Below are 27,061 nucleotides of genomic sequence, written 5' to 3'. Positions count from 1 at the left end.
CAGCTTTAATCTGATCAAATAAATTAGTGCTCTTGGGCTATCCCACTGAAAATCTAATCCTCACCTTCAAAAAACAAAAGGCGGGGGGGGGGGGGGGAGAGAGAGAGAGAGAGAGAGAGAGATAGAAATCCCATTTTGGTTAAATGTTGAGAACTTCCCCAGCCAAGGATGAATGGGCAGCTTAAAACAGAACGGAATCTCCATGACACCATGATCCAAAGTAGTGTTTCTTTGAATTGCTTCAAAAGAATATAAGTTGATTAATTGATTAAAATGTGGATGGCTGATCAATTTGTTATAAATTTCCATGCATTTGCAAAACGATTTGCAAGCTGCTTTGATTTTCATTCTCTTTAGAAAATAATTCTAATTGGGGTTTTTTTTCAGATTTAAAACAGTAGCGATTCAACAATCAGCTGCAATTCAATGATCAGCTACAAACTCTTTGAGGAACAGTATTCCGGAGTCTGATGAACAATAATTCAGATACTCTTTGTGAGATACAGAAGGGAGCATGAAATAGCTGTTCTGTCTTTAAAATCCAATTGTCAGTATATGATCAAAGGAAATCTGATAGTGCAATTCTATCCATGTTTACTTGGTGTGGAACATGTGGAGGGACTCTCTCTCCTCCACAGGATTGTAATTGCATGAGGGGTAAAATGTTCTCTGAAAGCTGATTAAACCATGCAATCTATGCAGCTCTCTCTAGGAATCCTCATCATACGCCTACCTTGTCCTTTCTAGACCACAGAAAGACCTCCTTAATCATCTGAGTTGCTTTTAACCTCTGTCTGTTGTGCTTATATTATTTATTAGTATTTTAACTAATTTTTACTATTTTTTCTGATGTTTGTTTTAGTGTTTTTGTGAAGTCCAGAGCATATGGGGAGTGTTTTCTTCTTGTTTTGCACACTCACTAGAGGCTGCATGCACACTAAACATTTAAAGTACATTTCTCCACAAAGAATCATGGGAAGTGTAGTTTACCCACCCCCCACCCCCCACCCCACAAACACACACACAAGCAGCAAGTTCCCTCTCCGTTTGTTTCCTAGAACCAGAAGAGGGCTGAAAAGGGCAGAGTGGTGACAGGCTTCATGGAGGCACACTCTCTGATTGCTTGGGGAAAGCTCTGGAGAAGAGGGTACTTAGACAGCTGTGGGAAGACTTTCAGTCTCGGCAACTGATTTTGTGGCGCAAAAGCCAAGCCTTATGAGGAACGGTTGAAGGAGCTGGGTAGGTTTAGCCTGGGAAAGAGGAAACTGAGAGGAGGTAGCCTTCCTCAAATATCTGAAGGGCTGTCACATGGAGGAGGGAGCAAGTTTGTTTTCTCCTGCTCTGGAGGGCAAGACTCAAACCAATGGCTTCATGTTGCAGGAAAGTAAAGGTAAAGGGACCCCTGACCATTAGGTCCAGTCGTGGCTGACTCTGGGGTTGCGGCGCTCATCTCGCTTTATTGGCCAAGGGAGCCAGTGTACAGCTTCTAAGTCATGTGGCCAGCATGACTAAGCCGCTTCTGGGGAACCTTCCCACCGGAGTGGTACCTATTTATCTACTTGCAGTTGGATGTGCTTTAGAACTGCTAGGTTGGCAGGAGCAGGGACCGGGCAATGGGAGCTCACTCCGTGGAGGATATTCGAACCGCTGACCTTCTGATCGGCAAGTCCTAGGGTCTGTGGTTTAACCGACAGCGCCACCCACATCCCTTGCAGGAAAGTAAGTTCCAGCTAAACATACAAAAAAACCACCCTTCTGACACCAAGAGCTGTTTGACAATGAAACAGTCTCCCTCAGGATGTTATGGGCTCTCCTTCGTTGGAGGTTTTCAAGCAGAGGTTGGGTGGCCATGTGTCATGGGTGCTTTAGCTGAGATTCCTGCATTGCAGGGGTTGGACTAAATGACTCTTAGGTCCCTTTCAACTCTTAAGATTCTATGAAAACCATCAGGAATAATGTGCTCATTAGGCCTGACACTCAGCCATGTCTGTGGAGATCGTGTTTTTGCTAATGAAGAGTTAACTCCAGCTATGTGCTGTGTGATTACTGAGCATACTCTGACAGTAGGCCGGTCCTGGCTCAAACAACAACGGGGATTTGAGCATCCTCCAGGCCCGACCCCTCTCTGGCTTCAATTTGATAGGAAGCAGCTCTCTCCCACTCCAGGTGCCACCTCTGCCTTATCTCTCAGGATGGTGTTATCCAGACTCATTTTTCACACTTGGAGAAGCCAGAGAGGGAAAAGTCCACAGTCTAGGCCACTTTCTGAAGTGTTTTGATCTGATGTTACAATGAGCATCCACATTTTGAGGATGTGGACAGATGGAGCTGTGGTCCCCTTGTGGAAACAACTTCTAAATAAGTAGCTTAGGGCTGCAATCCTGCACAGGCACTGTGCTTGCCACTGCAGGCATGCACTTCCCTGAGAGTAAGCCACATTGAACATAGTTCTGAATTGCTGAGGATTTTAAGTAGTGCAGCCTCACAACAACAACACCATCCATACATTATTGGTATGCCTGGAAGTGATTGTGTAGGGTTGCCATATGTCAAACAGTGAAAATCCGTACATTTCAGCGATTTCTGCCTGGACACTGCTTCCGACTGGATATATCCAGGAAATTCCGGGTGAATGGCAACCCTAGATACTGATATTGTAACAACCTGAATTTTAATATATTAGAACCAGGCAAAGTGTGACAAGGGACAAAAGAGACTTAAGCAAGTCCTTAAAAGATTTGTGTGCTTTATGGATGGTCCTCAGCAGTACAATCCAGTATAAGCTGTAAAGGTAAAGGACCCCTGACCACTGAGCCTAGGGCTTGCCGATCAGAAGGTTGGCAGTTCAAATCCCCGCGACGGGGTGAGCTCCCGTTGCTCAGTCCTTGCTCCTGCCAAACTAGCAGTTTGAAAGCAAATCAAGTGCAAGTAGATAAATAGGTACTGCTCCAGTGAGAAGATAAATGGTGTTTCCATGCACTGCTCTGGTTCACCAGAACCAGCTTAGTCATGCTGGCCACATGACTCAGAAAAACTGTCTGCGGACAAATGCTGGTTCCCTCGGCCAGTAAAGTGAGATGAGCGCTGCAACACCAGAGTTATCCACAACTGGACTTAACGGTCAGTGGTCCCTTTACCTTTACCTTTACCCTTGAACATACTGGGATTTTACTTCTGGGCAAACATGCATAGGATTACACTGGTCAATGCTTCATGGCTAAATTCTTAAGTCTGTTCAAGCAAAAGCCTCTGTATTAAATTGGTTTGCACTGCAGCCTTATGCATATCTGTTCAGTTGAATGGGGCTTTGCTCCCCCCCCCGCCCCCCACCTGCAATTATTGCAACACCCCATTGCAATACTATAATGCTCCATCTTAATCCTGCAGTACGGATTTGGCAGCCCAGTCCTATGCATGTTGGGACCCAATCCTATGCATTTAGTCCCCTGCATTCACTGTCACCTCCAAGTATGCATAGGATCACAGTCTTCGTTTGTTAACTTGCAATACAGACCTTTACATTTCTACTCTGAAGTAAGTTCCACTTAGTTCCATGGGGCTTACTTGGGACATGGGTACAGGACTGCTGCCTTTATCTGTTAAAGTTAAGACCACATTTAAATTAAAGCTGTGATTCTCGAAACCAAGGTCATTAACAGATTCAGTGTCTACAAAACAATACCAGATAGTAGCTGCGTAAGGTCTGGACAGAAATCACGGGCTTTGCTAAAAGCATTTTTAACAGAGGGAGTGAAAAGGTCACCCAGCCATGTTTGCCTGTAAAATGCCAATTTATTTTAATACTTAAAAAAAAAAACACGCACGCACACAAATAAATCCAGTGATAAATGTTCATTATCAAGAATCAGCATAAAGTGCCAAATAGCAATAACTTTAACCAAAAACATATTGGAATGTCTCATTATTATTATTTACACTGCTAAGGAGGGTGGGAAAGACAACTGGGGATAAAACTCTCAGGCTGAGATTTGTCAAATACCCCCCACCCCACCCCATCAATTCCATTCACTCCCCATCCATAACTTGAAAGTACTACTAAGACCATACTGGGCACAGCAGTCACTTTGATTTATTGTTGTCAACTTTTGCCCACTTTCGGTGTTTTTGTGTTTGGCTTTGTTTAAATAAATCCACCAGCTACAAACCACTCCCAAGGCACTAGACCACAAACAAACAAACAGAAACCCCAGGATGTTTGCCACAGTGTGCAGGAAGGAAACCCACTGATGGGAAGACTTGGGTGTTAAAAATCTGTAGAGGAACAGCAAGATCCATTACATGGGAGGGTCATTCGCTTCCTTTCAAACACAGAGTTTATCAGTGATCTTCCTTCTCATCTCAGGAGTGCCTAAAACATGAAGCCGGTTTCTCTTAACCATCTTCTGGATATTCTCTTTGGAAGTATGATGAATGATAAGCCTTTTAAACAGTCACACACAAGCATACAGAAAGGATAAAAATTTTAAAAATTAAAGAAAAGCAAAAACTTCAGGAAGCTACTTTGGGTGTTGTTTGCCTCGTAACACAATGAAAATTCCTCTCTCCAATACTTGAGCACCACCTTTTGACGTAAAGTTTAGCAGAGTCATGCAAGGTTTACACTCCTCTGTGTAACTCGGAAGCACCCAGGTTTTTGGGAAGGCTGGCTGTGTTTGTATGCGGAGAGGGGTTGAGTTTTTCTTTTCTTAACAAATTTAAAATTAATAGTTTTCAGTGCTCCACAACGTCTCTGTCAAGAATTTGGTCTAAATTTCGGAATGTCGGGTGTGGGGTGAAGTTCATGGGGGCTAGAAGCTTTAGCATTTCATTTTCGAAGGTTTAAGTTCCTTTACTTGTGTGTGAAGTGTCTTGTGAACAGCTAGAGTCCTGGATTGGCAAAATCCTTTCCCACATTCTTGGCACTTAAAGGGCTTTTCTTTAGAGTGGATATATCTGGGGAGAGAAAATAGAGAAAGAGAGAGAGAGATTTTAGATTTGATCAGATGACCAACATACATTTCTGTCTTAGCTTGCTACAATGTACAGGTGGAAGGTCAAAGTTTTGGTGAAAGTTCTCAAAGGAGAACAATGATATGCAAAGAAAAATCTAATAGCAGGGCATATGGATCTGGAAATTCCACTTTGAGCCTCCTGTCTGCTTCTGTATATCGTGGAGAATTCAGTATATCATGGAGATTTCAGTACATGGAAGTTTTTCCATTCACATCAATATATAGTTGTTCTCCAGGTTCAAAGGGAGATGTTTTTGGAGGATCTTCTCCATTGAACTGAATGGGATCAAACACAACCAGAGCTCCCTTGCCTACAGGAGAAAATTGGACTGAAACGCTCAGCTGCAATTTAGCACACAATAAATGCACACGGCTTCCAATGATTTCAATGGACTTGGGATGTACATCCTATATTTAACTGAAGTAAGTCCTGTTGTGTTCAGAGAGGCTTACTTTCAGGGAAATGTATGTCTGGTTAAACCCTAAAAAAGCACACGATCTATAACTATATTTTAGTTTGTGCCCCTTGAGTTGAAATCCCTGGTTTGTACATGGAATATCCAGTTAGCCTTGGATAAAGGGAGATGAACCATGGGAAATCTGTGTTCAGATCTCCAAATACTTTTCTTTTTATCCCAAAACAGAGCTCCAGATTTGATCAAAGCAGCAGTGATGAGAGAAAGGGATTGAAAACCACTGTTAGCTCCGCAGCAGAAAACATACAGGCATCTGCCCCTGGTGTAAGATGAGAACCATCGTAAACTTACAGTTCACCTTAACTAAATGCATTGTTATAGAGCTTCTGTAGCAGGGCAGTCTATAAATTAAATAAGTGGAGCTTCAATCCTATGGGATCTATTACTGGGTGTTGCAGTTTCTTTTTTTTAAGTTCTTCAGAAGTTCACTCATGCTTCCCTGCACAAAATAATTGTCAGCAATAAAACAGAAGGGGTAAACAATTGTTGGGAAAGTCCTGAAACACTGAAAGTAGAATGAATATGATGTTTAGGGGGATATGACCCTTTCAGAGGACAGAGGGATTGTCCCATGGAGGAGTTTGTCATGAATCTAGGTTGGTACCTTGGCAGATATTTACACTGCTCATTTAAACTGGCTTGAAACCAGTTTAACTCTCACAGCTTCTTCTAGAGAACTGTAGTTAGCATAATTTGTTAGGGTGCTGATCAGGGGTATTATTAGGGAAGGTCAAAAGACCTCAGGGCCTGATCCTTTTACCCTGGGGTCTCAGACCTCTTGTTCCTTATTTTACATTTTGCTTCCAGGGCTGCGGCAAACTGCAGTTCTGGTGAGACCCACTCTATTTGCCCAGAAACCTAAAAGTACACCTATGCATAGAAACTAGCATACACAAAGTCTTGTTGCCATCTGCCCCGAGACTTTTCAGTTGTCAGGGGCACTCCTGCAGCTGAGACTTTCTCTGATGTCCCTACTGTGTCCATAGTTCCTTGGCTGAGAGACGCAACAGTATGAAATCAGATTATATAGGTAGCATAGACATGTTTTTATTATAAATAACTGGAAGTGATGGAATCAGTAGCAGGTGGGGACTGATTTTATTATAAATGAGATTTTTGCTTATTTTTCTCCACTACCTGCTTTGATACGAGTGATGAGCATGCCAAACCCACGTATAATATCTGAATAAATAAGACTATTTGCAGACTAAGATTGCAGTCCTACTAATCAAGAACTGAGTCTAGCTGGGCATTAGGCTGCTAAAACGTTTTGTGTCTTCAGTGGGTTTCATGCACATAATATCCATGAGTTGCCCTAAAAAATTCTCACTGTGCAAAAATAGAGGGAAAGAACATTGCATATACATCACAGAGAGTTCTAAACAAATAAATGCCCTGATCCACAAAGGAGCTATCTAAGTCTATCAGTATTTAAGCATCTTCCTTCATTCCTTAATCCTAAATGGGACTAAACTCGCAATCCAGTAAATCCCATTGTACTGAATGGAACGTGCTTCCACTAAAATGTGCTCAAGACTGAGCTAAAATGGATTTCAGCTGAAATACGTGGCTTCATTTAGGCTGTGGGTAGACTTGGAATACAAGTGAGCTTGTTATTCATGAAAAGTGTAAATGCATACTCATTTTGTCTCGTATAATTAGTAGATAGAAAGGGTTGGGGCTCTAAGAGAATAGAAGAGCACATAATGTTGAGGTTCAACCCTCAACATCTGCAGCTGTTATAAGGATCTTAAGTTGGTGTGCTTGGAGAGACCTCCATCTGAGGCAGTGGAGAGGGCTTCTGCCAACCAAAGTAGGCAATATACTGTGATAGGTAGGCCATTGGTCTGACTTGGTACATACAAAGCCCTTCCTATGTTCATAGGGACCTTTGCCACTGCTATCAACTTCTGTTGGTTTTCCCTTGCATAAGCAGTTATCTGTACATCTATATGTAGGAAGGCCATTGTCCCTTCTTAAGATTACCATCTCATGTGGGAAACAGTAGGGTAGTGCTTGTGGACCCTGCTCTAACCCCACCCTCCATGCATGTTGGCTCCTTACATGGTTTAGAACCCTGATTGCATGGCATGTCATGTGATAGTCACTAGAGGAGATGACCAAATAAGACTTAAAGGCATCAGATATCAGGACCTAGGACCTAACAAACCCATTAGCATCTCCATCGGTCCCCCACCACACTCTACAGCAGGGATACCCAATACGGCACCCTCAAAACATTGTTGGACTATTCAGCTTCTATCGTTCCTGGTCATTGGCAATGCTGGCTGGGGCTGATGGGGGCTGGAGTCCATGACATCAGGAGGACACAACATTGGCTAACCCTGCTCCACATCATTCAATCAATCAGGTATTCAGGTGCAAAAGATCCACATGTATCAGTGAGGTATGCTTATCTGCATGATCCACTGGTGAATCAGCTCTAGCTTGTCATTTAACAGCCCAATCCGATTCACGTCTGCCCAGAGGTAAATTCCATTGAGTTTAGATGAGGCTTACTCCCAGATTCATAGGACTGCAGCCTGCATCAGCAATGCTCACACTTGGGAAGGAAAACAATCATCAAATATAATTTTGGCATGAATTCTCTCCTAATGCATTCATTTCCTCCTGCCCCTGACAGGGTTTCCCTCACCTGGGATCTGATCCAGGAAGTGAAACGTTAGCTGTGCAGGGCGGGGAGCCTCAGGAAGAGGAGTTTAAGGAATGGATGTTTGTTGACCACCATGATATTCTCCATGGGGATTGTGGATGCAACCCCTGATCATCTGCTCAGAAAACAGCCTTCCAGCCAACATCAATGGTACAACCCCGACGCAGGTGAACTTTGGTGAAATAATGTTATGCAATTACGAAACCCAAAAAACTCAATAAATGCATTTTCTGCATAAGAAAGAGAATATGAGATCCTTCACACAGATCATTACTTGCTTGGGCATGACAGTAGGAAACAGGGTGTAATAGTAGAGCAGATGTTGATTGTGGTCCTCCAGGCCATGAACCCTTTTCCCAGGTCATACCTCTCACTTGCTTCATTTCATCTCCCAAGTGTTTTTTGCCTGGCTGGAATGTATCATTGAACTCTTGCTTGCCTGGACGGGAGGTAGAGAGAGGTGTGTGTATCTACACTTGTTCTGGCTAACTATTCCCTGCTGGCATGTGGCCCTGGATAGGTTGCCCCAAATGGAGTGTGGCCCTCAAGGTGAAAAATAGTTCCCAACCTTGCAGTAGAGGATGGAATACGTCACATTACAGATCTGTTACTTAGCTGAAATTCAGCTAGGAAACATTTTTTTATTTCCCAGCTCTACCTGAAGGAGCATCTCCACCGCCATCGTTCAGCCCAGAAACTAAGGTCCACCTCCCAGGGCCTTCTGGTGGTTCCCTCTCTGAGAGAAGTGAAGCTACAAGGAACCAGGCAGAGGGTCTTCTCAGCAGTGGAATGTCCTCCCATCAAGGAGATAAAGAACTACACAACTTTTAGAAGGCACCTGAAGGCAGCCCTGTATTGGGAAGGTTTTTTATGTTTGATGTTTTATTATGTTTTTGTATGTGTTGGAAGCTGCCCAGAGTGGCTAGATGGTCAGTGTATTATTATTATTATTATTATTATTATTATTATTATTATTAACAGCAGCATTAAAGTCACAATGGAGAGTCACCATTAAGCATATCCAAGTGTTACCTAATGTGTAATGGGCATTCTTTACTGAAGTAGCTCCATCTCATTTGTCTGTGATAACAGTTATCCACAACATATAATCGGGTATAGCTACTAGATGTGACACTGTAATTGTTGGCAGTTAAGATGGGCTTCAGGAGAACAGATCCATTAAATGCTCAGGCCTACCTGTGATCCCTCAGGTGATCTTGTCTTCTGAAGGCCTTGTGGCAAATGTCACATGTGTACGGCCTTTCGTCCGTGTGGGTTCTTTCATGGATCAAAAGGTTGTACGACTTGGTGAAGTGCCTGCCGCAGAATTTGCACACAAATTCCTTCTTGGTTTTGGAAGGTAACCTTCCCCGCGTGGGTTTCTTCTCCGGTGAAAGCTTGGTCACCTCGAGCAAGGAGCCAAGGCCTGGAGGGGAGCCTTGGCTATCGATCTGTCCCAGTTTCGAGTGGTCCTCCTGAGTGGCTGCCACAGCGAGATTGGCAAAGTCAAATCGGGGCTTGGCTTTGAGCGGCATGTTGGCAGCTTCGTGTTTGGGATGGATGACATGCGGGAAGAGAGGGAAGGCGGGCAGCTGGAACCTGGCGTCCACCAGGCTGGCCACGCCGGGCACTTTGGCAAAGGACGAACGAGGCAAATGCATGGCCGGGTAGCCCAGGGTCCACTGGTGAAGATGAACGGCGTGGAGGGCACTGAAGCCATAGAGGTTGGGCAGATGTTCCGAAGGCACGGCGGGCAGGCCATTGAAAGCTTGCAAGAAGGAATAGTTGGTGAGCTGGAGGGAGGGGTGGATGGGCACTGGAGCTGGCAAAGTCTTGCTACCCATGATAGCCGAGAAGCCTGGCAGCAAAGGCAAGTGCCTGTAAGAAAGAGAGAAAGAAGGGAGTGGGGAAACACACACACAAACGTGTCTGATTACTGGATGGAACAGAAGAAGAAGAGTTTGGATTTGATATCCCGCTTTATCACTACCTGAAGGAGTCTCAAAGCGGCTAACATTCTCCTTTCCCTTCTTCCCCCACAACAAACTGTGAGGTGAGTGAAGCTGAGAGACTTCAGAGAAGTGTGACTAGCCCAAGGTCACCCAGCAGCTGCATGTGGAGGAGCGGAGACATGAACCCGGTTCCCCAGATTACGAGTCTACCGCTCTTAACCACTACACCACACTGGCTCTCACACTGGAACAAATAAAGCTGCGAATCTGAAAGCCACTTGTTCAAATTTCACCTCTACCATGAATTCACCAGAGGGGGTCATAGACAAGCCTCTCTCTCAGACTCAGCCACCCACCCCTACCTGCAACAACACAGGGTAATAGTAAGGATTCCAAGGATACCAGTGGGACAGACAGCCTATAGTTGGTAGAGCATGAGACTCTAAATCTCAGGGTCATGTGGGTTCGAGCCCCACATTGGGCAAAAGATTTCTGAATTGCAAGGGGTTCGACAAGATGCAGGGGTGCCAACTTGAATAAAATATTGGGAGGCCCAGGTAAGCCCTATTCTGCATAATTGATCATGTGCCTGGATAGTTCAGTGGGTTAGAGCGAGGTGCTGACAAAGCCAAGGTTGCAGGTTCGTTCCCCGTATGGGGCAGATGCATATTCCTGCATTTCAGGAACTAGATGATCTTTGGGGTCTCTTCCAACTCTACAGTTCTGATATTCTATGACATGGCACCCTCACACCATTTGAATGGCAATGCCCATCAACTTTGGGAGGGCAGGCCCCCTCAGATATTTTATTGGGAGGGCGGAAGGGACCTCGGCCCCCTAGGAGTTGGTTCCTATGACAAGATGACTCTCATGGTCCCAACTTTGGAATTCTATGAATGCATGGGAAGTGCTCTGAACACTTGTAAGTGCTATACAAGCATTATGTACAGTGGTACCTTGGGTTACAGACGCTTCAGGTTACAGACGCTTCAGGTTACAGACTCTGCTGACCCAGAAATAGTACCTCGGGTTAAGAACAGGATGAGAATAGAAATCGCGCACCAGCGGCACGGCGGCAGCAGGAGGCCCCATTAACTAAAGTGGTACCTCAGGTTAAGAACAGTTTCAGGTTAAGAACAGACCTCCGGAACGAATTAAGTCTTTAACCAGAGGTACCACTGTATTCTTATTTGTATTTTAAAGGAGTTATTTAAAGGAGTATACAATGTATGCAAGAATGTTTCCTGTCCCAAGTAGAAAGTAAGAAACTAAGAGAGGCGGCGGAGAAGTCCTCAACAGTGGGCAATGAACAAGATGAGATCTTTTGTAGAAACCACTGGCACTCTCAGCTGGGGCTCCAATTCACAAGAATCTGCTGTTTGCTACTAAATGTATCATGATGGGCATCAGACCCTGTGCTATCCATTGGGAAGGGGGAGGGAAAGACAGGAGATTTGGGAAGCAAAGAACTGGTGTCCCCAAATGTTTTTGCCACAGTAATAATTGGCAGGAGTTTCTAGCTTACATATAGAAAGAAACGCCCCTTCTGGAAGTTGGGATGGATAGCTGTGCCCCTGATTTCTTGATGGTAGAACTTCTGCTACTCTTTAGCCACCAAAATTAGCTTCCTCTTGTGTAATTTAACAGGAGCCGAGTCTTACACTGAATGTAACTAAGAGACTCTATGATTTTTGGGGGGAGGGAGAGAGACATTGCACGTTCTTTTGTAATTCAATAAAATCTTTAATAAAAAATATTTTTCCCCCGAAACACAAGAGCCACTCAGCTTCTCAAGGGACACCACCGATACAGAGGCAACATCACAAAAATGCCTTGTTTCTTGGTCATACCAGGGGTTGATGGAACTGCTTTTTATTTATTGTGTCATCAGGCTGTGGTTACAGATAGGTAGCCGTGTTGGTCTGCCATAGTCAAAACAAAATAAAAGAAAAAAAATTTCTTCCAGTAGTTCTAGGTATTATTAGGTTAGTTCTAGGTTAGTTCTAGAACTAACTTAGTTGGTCTTTAAGGTGCTACTGGAAGGAATTTTTTTTTCTTTTATTTTGTTTTGACGCAGGCTGTGTTTCCATTGGCCCTAGGACCTTTGGACGCAAAGCAATCCGAACAGATGCTCTGCAAACCCGCCAGCGCCTCTTGGCCCCACCCAACAAGGTGAGAGTCCGGTTTGGTTTTGGAGACCAGGCAGCGCGAGGTCCGTGCCGCTGCTGGCGACCTGGACCTTCACTCAGGCAGGAAATTCCCCGCTTTGCTCGCGGCTTCTCTGCCCTCTCCTCTGCTCCCCGCTCCGCTTCAACTCTGACCTCCAATTTGCTTCGGAAAGCAGAGTACAAGGATTTAACATAGCTGACTTCAAAGCTCTGCGTCGGGGCCCCCTCCTTCCCTCGCCTCGTCCACTGCTACAAAACGAGACAAAAATCCCACACACCCCATCAGGGGTGCCAATTTGAATAAAAGGAGGGCAAGCCCCCCTTTTATAATCGATTACATAGGAGCCAACTGCTAGGGGCCGAGGCATAGCTGTCAACTTTTCCCTTTTCTTGCGAGGAAACCTACTCGGAATAAGGGAATCTCCCTTTTAAAAAAGGGAAACGTTGACAGCTATGGGCCGAGGGGGCTCCGGACCCCCCAATAAAATATTTGAGGGGGCTGGGCCATAGTCAGGATTTGTTTTAGAGGCAGGCTTTGTGTTGGGGGGGCAGAACCGAGTTATCTGTGATGCGGTTGTTCAGTTAGTAAAGTTTTTTTATTTATTTACTTGATTTAGGGGGCAGCTGCCCCCCTGCCCCCCTGACCACGCCTATGGACGGCCTTCCCCAAAGTTGATGGTCATTGCCATTTAAATAGTTGCGTCATGCGATTGATTATCGGGGCGGGGTTTATCGGGCCCCCACGCAGTATTTTATTAAATATTGCACATCACGCGGGACACTCCATTTGATTGGCAATGCCCATCAACTTGGGGGGCAGACCCCTCAAATATTTTACTGGGGGAGCGAAGACGCCCATGGCCCCTAGGAGTTGGCTCTTATGCACTCCATTCCTTAGGGGTGAACAGGAGCCGTCTAAGCAGGGAATGGGACCTCGCAACCCTAACGCACGCCCAGGCGGAAGTCAGCGCTCCTTGCCGCTACTTCGATAGGCGCCTCCTTACCTCCTGTTAAGTGTCGGTGGGATGGCAGTTGATAGCAATAGTAAAATAAGAGCTGTCGCCTTAGACCAGAGCGAGAGGAAATTTAGAGGAGTTTCCTAGGCTGTTGGACGGCCCTAGAGATCGAGCTGCGTGCACAAAGCGAGCAGAACGACCCGTGCGCCCTTGTCTTTGAGACATAGGAGTCAACTCCCCGGGGCTAAGGTCATGGGCGTAGCCAGGATTTTCTTGAGGGGGGCAGACTTTTGTTAGGGGGGCAGAAGCGAGGTCCCTTCGCCTCCCCCCAATAAAATATGTGAGGGGGCCGCCCCCCAAAGTTGATGGGCATTGCTTTTCAAATGGGGTGCGTGTACCACATCTTACGATCTATTGTTCGGGCAGGACTTACCTATCCCTGCCCCCAATTTTTTTTTTTACTCAGGTTGGCACCCCTGATTTCGGATCAGCTATAAAAGCTAGAGTGTGTTTCTGTCAATTCTGGGGGAAGCAGGAGTTTTAAGCCAAGGCTGTACTTTTCAGTCTCCTTTCTCCAGCAGAAGGAGATGGATGGGGGATGAAGGAGAATGACTGTCTAAAATACGAAATAAAACCTGCAAACGATCGGACTTTTTATGCACGTTGAAATCCAGGGCCCAATGGTCACGGATGTGATTGACACACACATACCTGCGGGCTGCAATTCAATAGGCGCCCTCGGCCCTCCGATTGAAGCCAGAAGCGTGTTTTAGGATAGGGGCAAAAGACTTGGGTAGATTCGGGGACTGGGGTCAGAATTGCACTCGCAGGACAGAACGCTGCCCTTCGCTTTCAAAGCGAGAAGTTGATTTCGATTTCCATCAGTCAACTAGCTCCTCAGAAGCGTCCTCCGTGCGGCGGAATGGTTAGGTTTGCAAAGGTCGCTGACGGCCTCGGCAAGCTGTCCTTTAACCAGTTATGCCGGAGTTCAGATGCTTAAAGATCTGGAGCCTGATCCAGAAAAAATCAACCCCTACCAAAGTCCTGCAGATTTCTGCGAGATTTAAAACATGCATTAAGGCTGCAGCCGAAAACGCATTTCGGCGATAATTGTGAGGGAGTGCCTGTACTTTCCATGCTTGGGGAAATAAAACAGCCCCCAAAATATGTTATAATTGCATTTACATGGGGCTTGGTTCTTATTTACGATCGTTGCACATGTTCGGGTTTAGACCTGGCTACTTATTCTGAGCCCGCAGCAGATTAACGGCTGCTGCAAAGCTGGGGCCTTTTACTTCTGAGTAAACATGCTGGGGACCGCGCTGGGCGTACCCACGACGCAGCGCAAAGTTGCAACCAGAGAGAGCATTTGCCTCTGCTCAGCGCTCAACGAGTTCCTTTTATAGTTTGCATTTGACGTAACGGTGACGCGTAGCCTTGCCCCGTGACGTCACGCCCATGCTCTGCCACGGGTGCTTGGAAAGCTCTTCCCAAACAAAATAAAAGAAATGTGGAGGGGGGATTTTGAAGCCTCTCGATCTAAACATATTGTTGCTAAGTTTGCCTTTTAAGTTTGCTCCCTACACACACACACACAAAGCTACAGCAAAACAAAAGCGCGCGCGCACCAAACTGCTGCAAAAAAGGAACGAAGCGAAAGCGCAGGGATTGTTCACGAGCAGCTGAGATGGGATGGATCAGACGCGAAGCCGAGAGGATTAAAGGGCGACGCGCTGTTTGTCTGGCGGTTCTGCTGTTCACGGATCTTCTCACCAAAGATGTGCCCCGAGTCCACCTTTCACACCACTTTACATAAATCAGCCTTAAGAAAAGGCGGGGCGGGGGGGAGGGAGAAGGAAAAAGGAAAGTCTACAGAAATTCCATCGCACTGACCCAGAATAAACGAGTGTGACATTTGGCCAAGATTTGCCTTTTCTAATTGGATAAATTTGGTATACCGGTCGATTAAAACACACACGCTGCAACCTCCCCCCACCCCTCAGTTAAATTTAACTGTTTAAGGACCAGGGTGCTGTGTTTTTTAAAAGGTGTCCCCCTCCATTTTTAAAAAAATAATTATTCGCATCCACAGCCGCTTATTACCAAAAGATATTGATCAAACTCCTTATGTTTAGGCCACTTTTGAAATAGAGCTTGGCAGCTGACACGGGGATGGATCTCGTTTCTTTTCAGACGAGACGATAAAAGCAGATTTCCTAAACACCGTTTCCAAGGAAGTACCATGTCCCGTGAAATCAATAGGACACTTCTGAACAAGTGCTTTTAGCGTCAGAAATGGCATATTCTTCAAGGAACGAACACGTTGGACCCGTTCGCGTTCCTCCTCCTGAGCATGTGAATCCGTGCAGGATCCAATGGGAAGATTCACTGCGATCGGAAATCGTGCCTCAGTATATTGGTTTACAGGCTTATTTTGAAGGCTTGGTGGTGGGCGATTTATGGAATGCAATTTAATTCGGAAGGTGGAGAGAAATCTCTGCTACGGCATATCCCCATGTACTTTAAGTCTTGCCATGTGTAAATATTTACAATCCGATTCACAGCCCAGTAAAGTCCTTGTATTTTATTTAAACGCGTGTATTCATCCTGATGCTTTTACTAAGAATTAAGGCTCCAATCCTAGGACTATGCGCTCCACTAAAAACAGTTGCCTTGCTTCCGTATGTGTGTGTGTTGAAGGTACGGATTTCCCAGCATATTATTATTATTATTATTATTATTATTAACTGTCAACGTGCTTAAGCATGCACCCTTCAGTTTTCAGAACTGAATTTATTTTTTTTAATCGTTTTAAATCCAAGGACTGTGGTTTAACCGGATGGATCTGTTACTCGTAAATCTAGCCCTGTAAGAGAATGTCGCGCTGGGGCAAGTGTGTGTGTGTGTGTGTGTGTGTGTGTGTGTGTGTAAGAGAGAGAGAAAGAGTGGAGAGGGAGATAACTTTCAAAGTTTTAAGTCACACCAATCGCATAAGAAGCGGCCTTTCACCGGTTCTCCTGAAAGGAAGAGGGGAGAAAAGAAACATCGTGATTCATAATAGCATCCATTGTGCTAATGATTTTGGTCGCTAGAAGCAGTTTAGCTTAAAAACAAAGGGGAGCGGAGAGAGAGAAAGAGAGAGGATTCAGGCTGTTACAAGTTTGCTGGCCTTGGTCCAGATCTGTAAGTTACACTTTTCCTCTGTTACAACCGAGGAAAGAGACAGAGAAGGGGACGAGTAACTTGGGGGGGGGGAATAAGCGAGTGGCGGGACCCTTTTAGGACATCAAAGCCAACGATTCTCTGGAGGTCTGCAGTGACACTCACCCCCCCCCTTGCGCTCTACTTTCCTCCCCACCGCAGAGCCGGTTGATCCTTTTATTTCGGTGTCACCTCCACCTTTCAATTCTGCTTCATGTCAACAGATCTTTATCGGCTCCCCCCCCCCTTCTTCCCCTAAATGAGAAGAGTCTGGGAGTTCTCAACCACCTTTCCTCTGCCCTCGGTGGCAATAAACAGAGTCCCGTTTAAAATAATATTTCTTTCTTTTAAAAATAAAATAATAAAAAATTCAGGAGGCACGTCTCGCTGGGTAAATTGAAGCAGCTACTCGGGGACCAACAGCTTTGGGGGTTGGTTGGTTGTTTTCAATCAAGCAGTATGTAGGTTTTGTGAAACAAATAAATGCGCAGTAGGCTAACCAAAAATAAAACCTTCCCTGCTACACACACACACACACACACGACTGAGACTGCAACCTCAAACACGCCTGGAAGCAGCAAGTAAGCCCTTTTGGACACAACGAAACTTACTCCGGAATAGTACACCGACTCTGAAGTCGCGCAGTCCCATCTGCGGCGCTTTGCTTGGAGGGCAAGCATGGGCGTAGCCAGGATTTATCTTAGGCGGGCAGAACTTCAGTTAGTTAAGTATTTTTATTTATGGGGGGGCAGTTGCCCCTCCCTGCTCCCCCCCCCCCGCTAGGCCCATGGGAACAAGCTCCCCTGGACTCAAGCGAAACATACTTCCTAGGTAACCTGTCGTATAGGCCCGTGCCCAAAATCAGCTAAAAGCCTTGCATGCGCCAAGGCTTAGGCAACTCAACTGAGCTTAAGACATCATCTTCTTTTCTGACTAGAGTCCCCTTCCAAAGGGGAAGACGGGCCCCATTGATTTCAACGCAGGCGAAAGTCAATGGTCAAACTTCCCTGGACCGACAAACCCATTGGCTCCATCCTAAACATGTTTACAGTTTGATCCCAGCGCTGATTTACTCCGAGAAATCCTTCCGTCCTATCGCTTTCAGTGTGGGATCGCTTCCGACCAGTTTCGGACTGAAGTGCTAGACGTGAGCTCCCCCCACCTACAACCTTGCTAGATAAGCGTGCTTAGGATCGGAGTTCCGCAGCGCAATCCAACCTATGCATGCTCACTCAGAATCGATAGTCCCGTTTGCTCTCCGGTAAGTGGGTCTAACATCACCATCCCAGACGTATCTGCTCAAAATTAAGGAGGCCCCTTGAGTTCAATGAGGCTTATTCCCAGGCATGGGCGTAGCCAGGATTTTTTTTTTTTGGGGGGGGGGGAAGGACCCACGTGATTGGTCAGTTAGTTATTTCTGTTGTTTTACTTGATCTGAGGAGGCAGCTGCCCCCTGCCACCCCCTCCCCCCCGCTACGCAGCGGTTATAGGACTGAAACCGAAGCCTGCCGTCCGAAGTGTTGCATTCTACCAAGCCTTACTCAGAGCAGACCCTCTGAAATTAATGAAGACTCAGTTGACCCCCAGGGGGGCCAACGAATAAAACATTGGGGGGCCCAGGTAAGCCCCGCCCCGCATAATCGATCGCATGATGCAGTGCACATTTGAATAGCAATGCCCATCAGCTTGGGGTGGGGGAGATATCCCTCGAATATTTTATTGGGGAGGCCAAAAACCCCTCGGCCTCTAGGAGTTTGCTCCTTTGTTGACCACCGGCCTGAGTTTCTCCTTACAACCCAATTCCAGCTGGGACCCTAAGCAGGGTTACTTGGAAGTAAGTCCTTTGAATTTAATTTAGTTATTAAAACACACCCACCCCAATAGGTATATAACAGGTTGCAAACCAAGCCAGATCCACGCAGGCTTTGTCTCAAAGGACTTGCTTCCAAACGGGTGTCACCACCGGGATGCGAAAGGAAGCCCACTGGAATCTACAGAGAAGGAGGGGTGCAAATCTTACCCTGTAAATTCGGGCTGTAAGTCCACCCGCATCTTGATCCTCGCAATAGCAACCAAATCCCTTCGCTTCCAATGGAACTTTGCCCGCCAAGGCAAAGAAAGGTTTGTCTACATTCGGAGTTTAGCCCGGATTTGGGCCGAGTGGAACCTGTTGCGCAACATCTGCGCTGCAACCCTGTGGAAAGGCAGAGTTTCCTTTCTCGCCCCTCCCCAAGCCCCCTTCAGCCGTTGCTTTCTGCCCGCCTCAAGCTTTTGAGGAACGGAGGAACATCCCTGGTGTATCTTAACAAGGGGGGGGGCTGTTTTAGGGGAGCTCTTTTTTGTAAATAAAGTCACTTTCCGGCTTTAAAATAAAAATAAAAATTGCGACGATGTTTGGGAGGGGGGAATTGAGAAGAACGCTGGTGCAGAAGGATGCCCCTTTTACTCCGTAATACATAACCCTCTTTCCCCTTCCAGAGCGCCGACGGATGCAAAGGCGCACTCGAACGACTGGAAACTGCTTCACAGAATCGTAGGGTCGGAATAGATCCCTAAGGGTCATCTAGCCCAACCCCCCTGAAATGCAGGACTATTTTGCCCAAGGTGGGGCTCGAACCCTCGACCCAAGATTGAGAGTCTCATGCTCTACCGACTGAGCGATCCCATTTATTTCATGAAAATGTAATTGCGATGCATTTGACCATTGGCGTCACTTTGATCTGTAACTGCCTGTATTTGAGAGACGAGAGGCCATCTCTCTTTCAGTGCCCTAGTCCTCACACGGGAGGCGCGACATAGATACCTTCTCTCCTCCTGTGGGGTTGGGAGCTGAGCAAGCAAGCCTGGCAGCTTTGTTTCTTCACCCCTGCCACCCTTTTTGCTGTAACTTTGTTGCTTTGGGCTACAATTTCCACCCTCCGCAGCTAGCAGAGGTGTTCTGCCTGAGGCAGGTGGGAGCTAACTCTCACCCAGATTGGCTGCGCTGGAGTCTCCATACGGTTTGCAGCTGATGAGAAGTAACACCTGCCTGGAACGTTGCTTGCCTGGGACTTAATTTTAGGCTTCAGCAAACAGAAAAAAGATGGCAAATGTTCTTTAAAAAGAAGGGACAGACATAGGCATTTTTATGGCACTGTAGGGCCGGCTTCAGGAGCAATTGGATTAGAATATAATAAATAATAATAATAATAATAATAATAATGAGGAGGAGGGGTCCGAAGCGGTCTTCACCACCGACATACTGCTCTATCTGTGCCCTGCCAGGCCACGGTTCTTACTTAGTGCGCTACTCCCGTGCAACTCCGATCTTATGATGCATGCTGACTCCGAAGTTGTGTTCAGCCATAGCATTGCAGCCTTACCGTCCTATCAAGAGGCGTTCAAAATCAGGCCCGAGGTTTGCATCTTAAAGGCTGTCCATCCTAACTCCACTTACCTGGGAGTAAGTCCCGCTGAATTCAAAAGGAGTTACTTCTTCGCTAGCATCGCAAGGCGCCAGTAACATCCTTTATGAGTTAAGATAAGATAGACTGCAACAGGCAATGGAGTGTTACTCGTTGGAGGCAATAAGCTCGCTGACTTTCAAAGCAAACTGTCTCTTGAAACCAAGAGGTCTTGTCAAAGAAGGAAAGCCTAGCGGAAAGAGGGTTTCAAGGTGGCTGGGAGTTCAAGTGGCGGTAAGTTCCGCCGACATCCATGAAAGGCCTTTCCAAACTCACTCTATCCATATAGAATTGTAGAGCTGGAAGGGGTTCCGGGGGGTCATCTAGTCCAACCCCCTGCAGTGCAGGAATCTCAACACGGTGTCCTCCGCTCCAACTATACTCTGCTCAACTGATTTACGCACTGAGATCAGTTCAGGCCTCGGGAAGACTTTGGCCTTTGGGAACTGCCAATCCATATCAGCCTAAGGCACTATGTTTTGGAAATAGTAGTGGAAATCGCATTTTTCTAAGCCCCAGCGAGGAAGTCTCTCCCCAAGGGCGAAAACCTCGCGCTGCCCTTCTTGTCTCAGGACTGCAGTGAAACTCTCCCCTTAATTTTATGGTCATCTTGTGGTTAGTTTGTTTTTTAAAGTTTAAGCCTAAATTATCCACGCGCCTGGCATATCTATTTTTTTCCCCAACGGCGGTGGGGAGGGGAGAGGATATTTGCAGATGAAATACTCGACTCATAAATAACATGTTGGGCTCTTTTACACCCCCCCCCCCAATTAGTTACACATGCAGAAATGGCCGAGGTAAATTAAGTCGCTGGCTTTTCGAATGATAAAATCCAAGCAGTCCAAACTCGCGCTCGCCTCTCCTGTCGCAATGCCACAGGCGTCGCGATCAAAGCCCACGGTCAGCTCAGCTATAGGATTTCATCGCGTTGGGGGTGGACAGAACTCTATGCAGGTGCTGCGTCTGGGGGTGCGCGCGGGGGTTAATCTATTTATGCTCAGTTTTTTGTTTTGTTTTCACCGTTTCACAAGAAGCGAAAAATAAAAAGCTCCTCCTGCTCCAGATCCTCTAGGCCCTTGAAGCCGAGCCAAAGCTTCGATCCTATAACCACTTGCAGTTCATCTTAATGGGATCTGTCTTGGGTAGCTATGTCTAGGATAGCAATGCCTTAAATAATGATTGCAACCTTATTTAAAAAACAAGCACAAACACTTGGGAGCACCCGCCATTCATCCAAAACACAGGACAATCTCTATTAAATAAGATTTTTGTTTTTCATTTTGTAAAGGATTGGGGTCGTTTTATTATCCAACACGGTTGTTATGAGAAACCTTCGTATTTCCTCCTGCCCGCTTGCGTTCAGTTTGTAAGATCCTCGGGGCAGGGGGTGCGTCGTGCGCCTTTCTATTATGTCACCTACGAAAAACGCTCACCGCGCTAAATTAAAAAAAATAAAAAAGTCGTTTCAGACGAACACGTGAAGGAGATCCTACGAATTTCCTTCCCCAAGCCAGGGTGCCTGGAACAGCAACCCGGCCAGAACTAGAAAATAACCCGTCTCCTCTTAAACCCCCGAAGCTGGAGGGACTGCTCGTTCGTTCGTTCTCTCCCCCGCCTCCCCTTCCATTGCTGCGAGCAGCGCAGGAGGAAATCGAGCGTGGCCTCTACCTGTGTTGAGGAAACAAAACAGGAAAGGGGAATTGGCGTGGCCGGCGGGCGGGCGACTCTCCTGGCTCCAGCCGCGCGGAGCATTCCGCTTTCTGCAAAGGGTGCGACGGGATCTCCTCAAACGGAGTTATGTACGGCTCTAATTGAGCGTGAACGAGTTAATTGCGTCCCTTAATGAGCGCTGGAAGGACTCCAGCGGCCTCTGCGCCTTTGCCTGGCGGAGTCGAGCTAAACAGGCTTCGTTAATTTCTTGCTTTCCTTTTTTAAAAAATAATAATAATCACGTTTTATCGTGCAATCGGTGCTGACAAGCCCCGCGGACGCCCTCGCAGTTGTTTGCTCACACACCAGAAATCAACCCCTTCCCCTCTCCTTCCCCCCTCCTTGCATCCCCCCCCCCACCTAAGCTTTGAATGCTACAGATCGCCAGGATCAAGTGTTCACAACAGCCGTTTGAAATCGCTCCTACTGTCAAGCGGCGGTAGTTATGAGCTGCAAAACAATTCTGGGACATTGGTCTCTCTCTCTCTCTCTCTCTCTCTCTCTCACACACACACACACAGAGAGAGAGAGAGAGAGAGAGAGAGAGAGAGAGACTCCCTCCTACACAGAGGAAATAATGGGGCGCTAAAATCTTAAAAGGTATCCTTGTGGTTAATGGAGAGAGGAAAGCAAAAGAGCAAACAAACTGCTTTTCATCTGATGTCCCCAAATTCTGGAAATCCAAATTAAATAAACAGCTCGAGCCTAAGGCTTTGCAGGCAAGGCGAAGCTAGATTTATGGGACGTAGTTCTATACAGATGTCCATAGAAATTGGAGGTGCCAGCGTCACTTGGTGAAAATGTCAGCCTGCGCGTTTAGTAGGCCTTCAAGATACTACTGACCGAAGCAGCATAACCAGACTGATGCCAAGGGACTTTTGAATCCACATATTAAGCGGCGGTGTCCTTGGAGGCAAGAGGGGTCTTCTCACCTGACGCTAAAAAGTGCCTCTCTCCCTCTGTTTCGCCCGCTTGTGTGAATGGGGATGCAGGACAGAAAACGAGAGGCCATTTTTTGAGGGGACAGTTCTTGGTTTGGTGGCTGATTTTGCTTGGTTACTCTGTTGAGGGGATGGGGCTCTATAGATAATAATTATGACCGTCATTTTTACTCCGCGGGATCTACCTCTGTCCCTCTCTTCAACATCCCATAATCTGTTTGCGCGCAGTGCATAGCTTACAAGACAAATAAAAAAAAGCGCAAGTCAGTCCTAAGTTACTGTGCCAGTAGCATTACCACGTTGGGGAATCTGGTTTGGGGAATGAGAAGGAAGACCGGGAATTAGAGGCTGCCATCCTAAACACAGCTGCATTTACTTCTGAGTAAACGTGGTTAGGATCGGGCTGCTGATGTCATGCATGGGAATTCTCTCCCCCTCCCCCCCATCACCACCACAACCCCTGACCTAAACCACATGACTTTGCAGCAACTTCCATTGGAGGAATATAACGCACTGTGGATTGCTCATGTTTACTCAGAGAGAAGCCCCATCGATATTAAACGGGATTCACCCTGGAGTAAACGCGCATCGCAACCCCGATGGTCTGCTAAACTGTAATCAAATCCTACGAAATAAAAAGTATCCCGTTCTGGACGGCGCTTTTGCTAATTGCAATAAGGAACCGCATTCTAGGACAGCTAATGGCGACTGATAAAATAATAATAATAATAATAATAATAATAATAATAATAGCAGCTGATTGAGGAAATAAATAACGGCTGGGGGCAGGGAAGCAGAAGGAATGCCAAAGTCTTTCAACAGTCTTTGCTTTCCTCGATCCAAAATATACATTGTTCCTGGATAATGCCTGAGGCTGAAGATGCTGACTTTCCCTCCCTCGATCACATTACTTGGAAGCTGAGCGCCACTGGAAGTGGATCCCGCGGACTCGAAATAATCATTTCAGGTCATCGAGATGGAAACGAATCTATACAGTTTTCGGACATCTACTACTTCTGCCTGTCTCCCCCAGCCCCAAACACATTATTTACACACTAATTCTGAAAAGAGACTGAATTATTCTTACAAAGGAAGCTACTTCCCCCTCCAAAACAAAACAAAAACCCCTGCACCTCTTTCAACATGCAGACAGACATAGACGGGCGCTTTCGGTGCCAACGTTGCGCAAAGAGAGATCTGTCTGTGGGTCGATTTAAATCAGCCAGTTCGCTCGAAGTACTTCTGTTTATTTAACCAGTTGATATTCACAACACAGAGTATTTCGGATTAGATCGGCTCTCCTAAATCTCGCAGTGAAAACGGATATGAAAAACACGTAAACCCGAAGAGCTGCTGAAAAACTCCTGCAGGCCTGGCGACCCCGGGTGAATAACACGGACAGCCATCTCTTGCGTGGCAAGGAGAGCAACACCCGAAGTTTCTATCCGTTTACGATTCGCTACTGGTTAAATAAACTGGAAAGAAAGAGAGCTGCATTCGAAATGAATGGGAGTCTCTTTCCCTTCAAGTGGGTTAGGATGAAAAGCCTTTAAAACGGGAAGGTTACGAAGTTTTCAAAGCAGGTAAGGTGTAAGAGACAGGCCCACAGAGCAATACTAATACAGAGACAGACCTGATCTGAGATGGAGCAGAAGAGAACCCAGTGAAACCGAAACGTCTTGCTTTGCTATACCCCTGAAATTTACACACGCATTTGTCCAGTCGATTGCGAGATCCGCCATTGCATTTAAAAGTTCAGCCTTGCACGCCCTTTCAAGGGAGCCTTGCTGGGAAGGAAACTCCGCTGAAATTGGCGGGGATCGAGCGCGATTCTGAAATCGCAACTCCACGAGAACCTACTTTAAGGTGATCTGGTGGAGAATTTTCAAGTAAGGGTGCAACCCTGTGCACATTCTCCGAAAGACTCAACACTTCCCAGTTAAATATGCCCAGGGTGAGACTACATACCTGCTGCAAAGACATCGCCCCAAATTACAGCAATGCCAACGAGTTGTGGCTGTGGTTTACATAGCAAGCAAAGCGAAGGATATAGAAATTCCCCCTTGTACTATCGAACGGCTCAGAAATCTCTGTGTACTCTCACATATATACACCAGTCCTAAATTCCTTTTGGAAGTATGCCCCCTTGATTTCGGCTGAACTCGTTTCCAAATATGCTATCTGCTTAGGACCCAACCGTTTCCCCCTCCACCTATGCGCAGGCAAGTAGGTACATTCCATATCACGCCCAAAGACGATGGTTTGTTGTTGTTGTTTTGCTATAGTCCTCAGTGGGCTATGAATAGCAGGCGCGAGCGAGTGATCGCGCAAACACACACACAAAATCGTACCCACCCACGCATAACTACGCTTGGTAGCAAAAACATACAGGTCTCTGGTGCGCGTGGAACTGCCAGGGTTTAGTAAAATCAGCAGCCCGACCCATAAGCGCATTGGCACTGCGATCCTAGAAACAGATCTGGAAGGACGAATTCCCGACCTGCCTTCTGAGGAAACACGTTAAGGATCGGGGTCTTAAAAAAACAAAAAGTATGCCAAGCTCAGCAGACATAAGTTCCTCCTGGAACCAACGGGAGGAACTTCTGATAATATCGCGCGTTTAGGATGAGGACGAGGGCTCGGATCGCCTCGTGGCCCTTGTCTGAGCGCCTAACTCGGATAACAAGCCCGATCGCCTAGGCGGAACTCGCTTGCACTTAATCCACATGTTTAGGATGGCATCCTGGTGACATCCGTCTCCCCGTGGGACTTTTATTGCCCAGTTCGCCCTAGAAGCGTGGATAGTTCAGGAACAAACTCCTATCTCTGAACGCAACGAGGCTAACTTCCCGCCAGGTTTAGGATTGCAGCCTTGTGGGGTTAGAGAGGACCAATTCTGCCAAGGGGGAGAAGGGGCATAGGAACTGCAGGGTGGGCTGCTAACTGCTGGGACGCCTGCCTTAGTCGGACCGCTTAGCAGCTGGCGCCGAAGTAGGCAGACCGTGCTCTGCGTCTGCAAGAAGATCCGAGCATCTTGGTAGCTAAGAGTTTATCTGGGGGGCGGAACCAGACGGCCTAACTGAACTCCGCGAACTTCACAACAGGACCTGAATCTTGTGAAGCGACCGGAGAATGAGGGGCACGGGACACCCAGCCAGAGAAGAGGGGTTTTTTTTGGGGGGGGGGTGGAAGTGCCAGGCAAATCTAAATATTTACCTAATCCCGATCTCCGCCGCTCCACCGCCGGCAGATGGTTCAAGATCCTCCGTGGGCGAAACTGCACAGCTTCAAAGTTGGGCAAAGTGGTGCTGCCCGCGCCGGGCCAGGCCCTCGGCTCGCCTGCTCTCCCGCTGGCCCGCGGCAGATCCGGTGGAAGGGGCGGAGAGGCGGGCGGGCGAGCGAGCGGAGGAGCGCACCAGGTAGCGGAGAGCCTCTCTGCGCCGCGCTCTTTCTTTCGGCTGGCTTGGAAGGGCTGCAGGCAAAAGCGCCTTGGAGCAAGGCGAACGCCGACTGAGCGGATCCCTTCCCTCGGCCGCCTCCTTATTTCAACCCCCTCTCCCCCGCCCCCCCCTCGCCTTCCCCACCCCTGGGCATGCGCACTGGAATGGGGGGGGGAAGTTTCTAACTGGGAAACTCTTACTTCGGCCGCTCGGCTCCCGGATACGGAGCAACCAACGCGCTCCGCCTTCGCTCCCGTGGCATCCCTCGCTGCCCCCACACCACGCTCGCACCTCGAACAAGCCTTGGCAGAGAGTCAAGAGGAGCCCCAGGGCAGCCGAGTCTGGGAGACAACTAGGGCGCTAAGCTCTTAAGTAATCTCCCGGGAATGGAGAGAGTGGTTGCTCCCATCTCCCATCTTAGGCTCAGAGCTTTGGCGGAGCTTTCTCCAACGGATCGCGGCTGCGCTCAAGCTTAGCAGGATCCACTGCTTGGTTGGTTGGTGTGTGTGTGTGGGGGGGGGGGAAACACCAGAGATTCCGTGCTTCTGTATTCTCGATTTGAACCGGACTACTCTGGAGTAAACTGGATATGTGCGGTAGCTATACAGTCTCCGCTCCAGAAATCGACTGATGCTTGTGGAGTAAGCTTTAAAAAAAAAAACACCCTCCCACTTACAGATCTCCCGTGGAATCCGGTGGATCCACATCTCCAAGAGGGTCATCCATAGTAGCCCCGGATCCTAGCTGGCATTCAGGACCCACCCTTTCCTTTTCCCCGCAGATCCCATTCCAGGGGGCATCTTCACTTCCCATTCCACCCCATAATAATGACCCCCACCGTCGGAGCTCATTCTGATCAGGAGGTGATCCTGGATCGCCGACCTGCATCTTCTGGTCTGCGTGGGCACGACAGATCCCTGCCTCTCTGGGTAGAATCAATAGATTTCAAGCCCGGTTCAGAAAACTGAGTATCCTGTGAATCAAACTACCCACCTCAGATTCCTAAAAGGGTGATTTGGGCTTCAATCCACACTCGCAAAGGCTTCAGGCGATCCAGGCGAAGCCCGACAGCCGGGCGTGGGGGGTGG

At 47.2% G+C, this 27,061-nt stretch overlaps 1 protein-coding gene and 1 long non-coding RNA gene across 2 annotated transcripts in view; both read right to left on the bottom strand.

Moving 5' to 3' along the window:
- LOC307212810 overlaps positions 1-27,061 on the bottom strand; it is a 571,259-nt gene that overhangs the window by 265,950 nt on the left and 278,248 nt on the right. The gene's annotated exons all lie outside the window — the stretch shown is intronic.
- OSR1 (odd-skipped related transcription factor 1) lies at positions 3,838-26,043 on the bottom strand. Its single transcript, XM_079971165.1, has 3 exons — positions 25,750-26,043; positions 9,360-10,040; positions 3,838-4,953 (listed from the first exon to the last, which is right to left on the bottom strand). Exons 2-3 carry the CDS (start codon positions 10,004-10,006, stop codon positions 4,818-4,820), a joined length of 783 nt encoding a protein of 260 aa, XP_079827291.1. The 5' UTR covers positions 10,007-10,040; positions 25,750-26,043; the 3' UTR covers positions 3,838-4,817.

Source organism: Podarcis cretensis (assembly GCF_951804945.1).
Source record: "Podarcis cretensis genome assembly, chromosome: 3".
Taxonomy (NCBI): Eukaryota; Metazoa; Chordata; class Lepidosauria; order Squamata; family Lacertidae; genus Podarcis; species Podarcis cretensis.
This window is presented reverse-complemented; position numbering and strand designations above follow the sequence as displayed.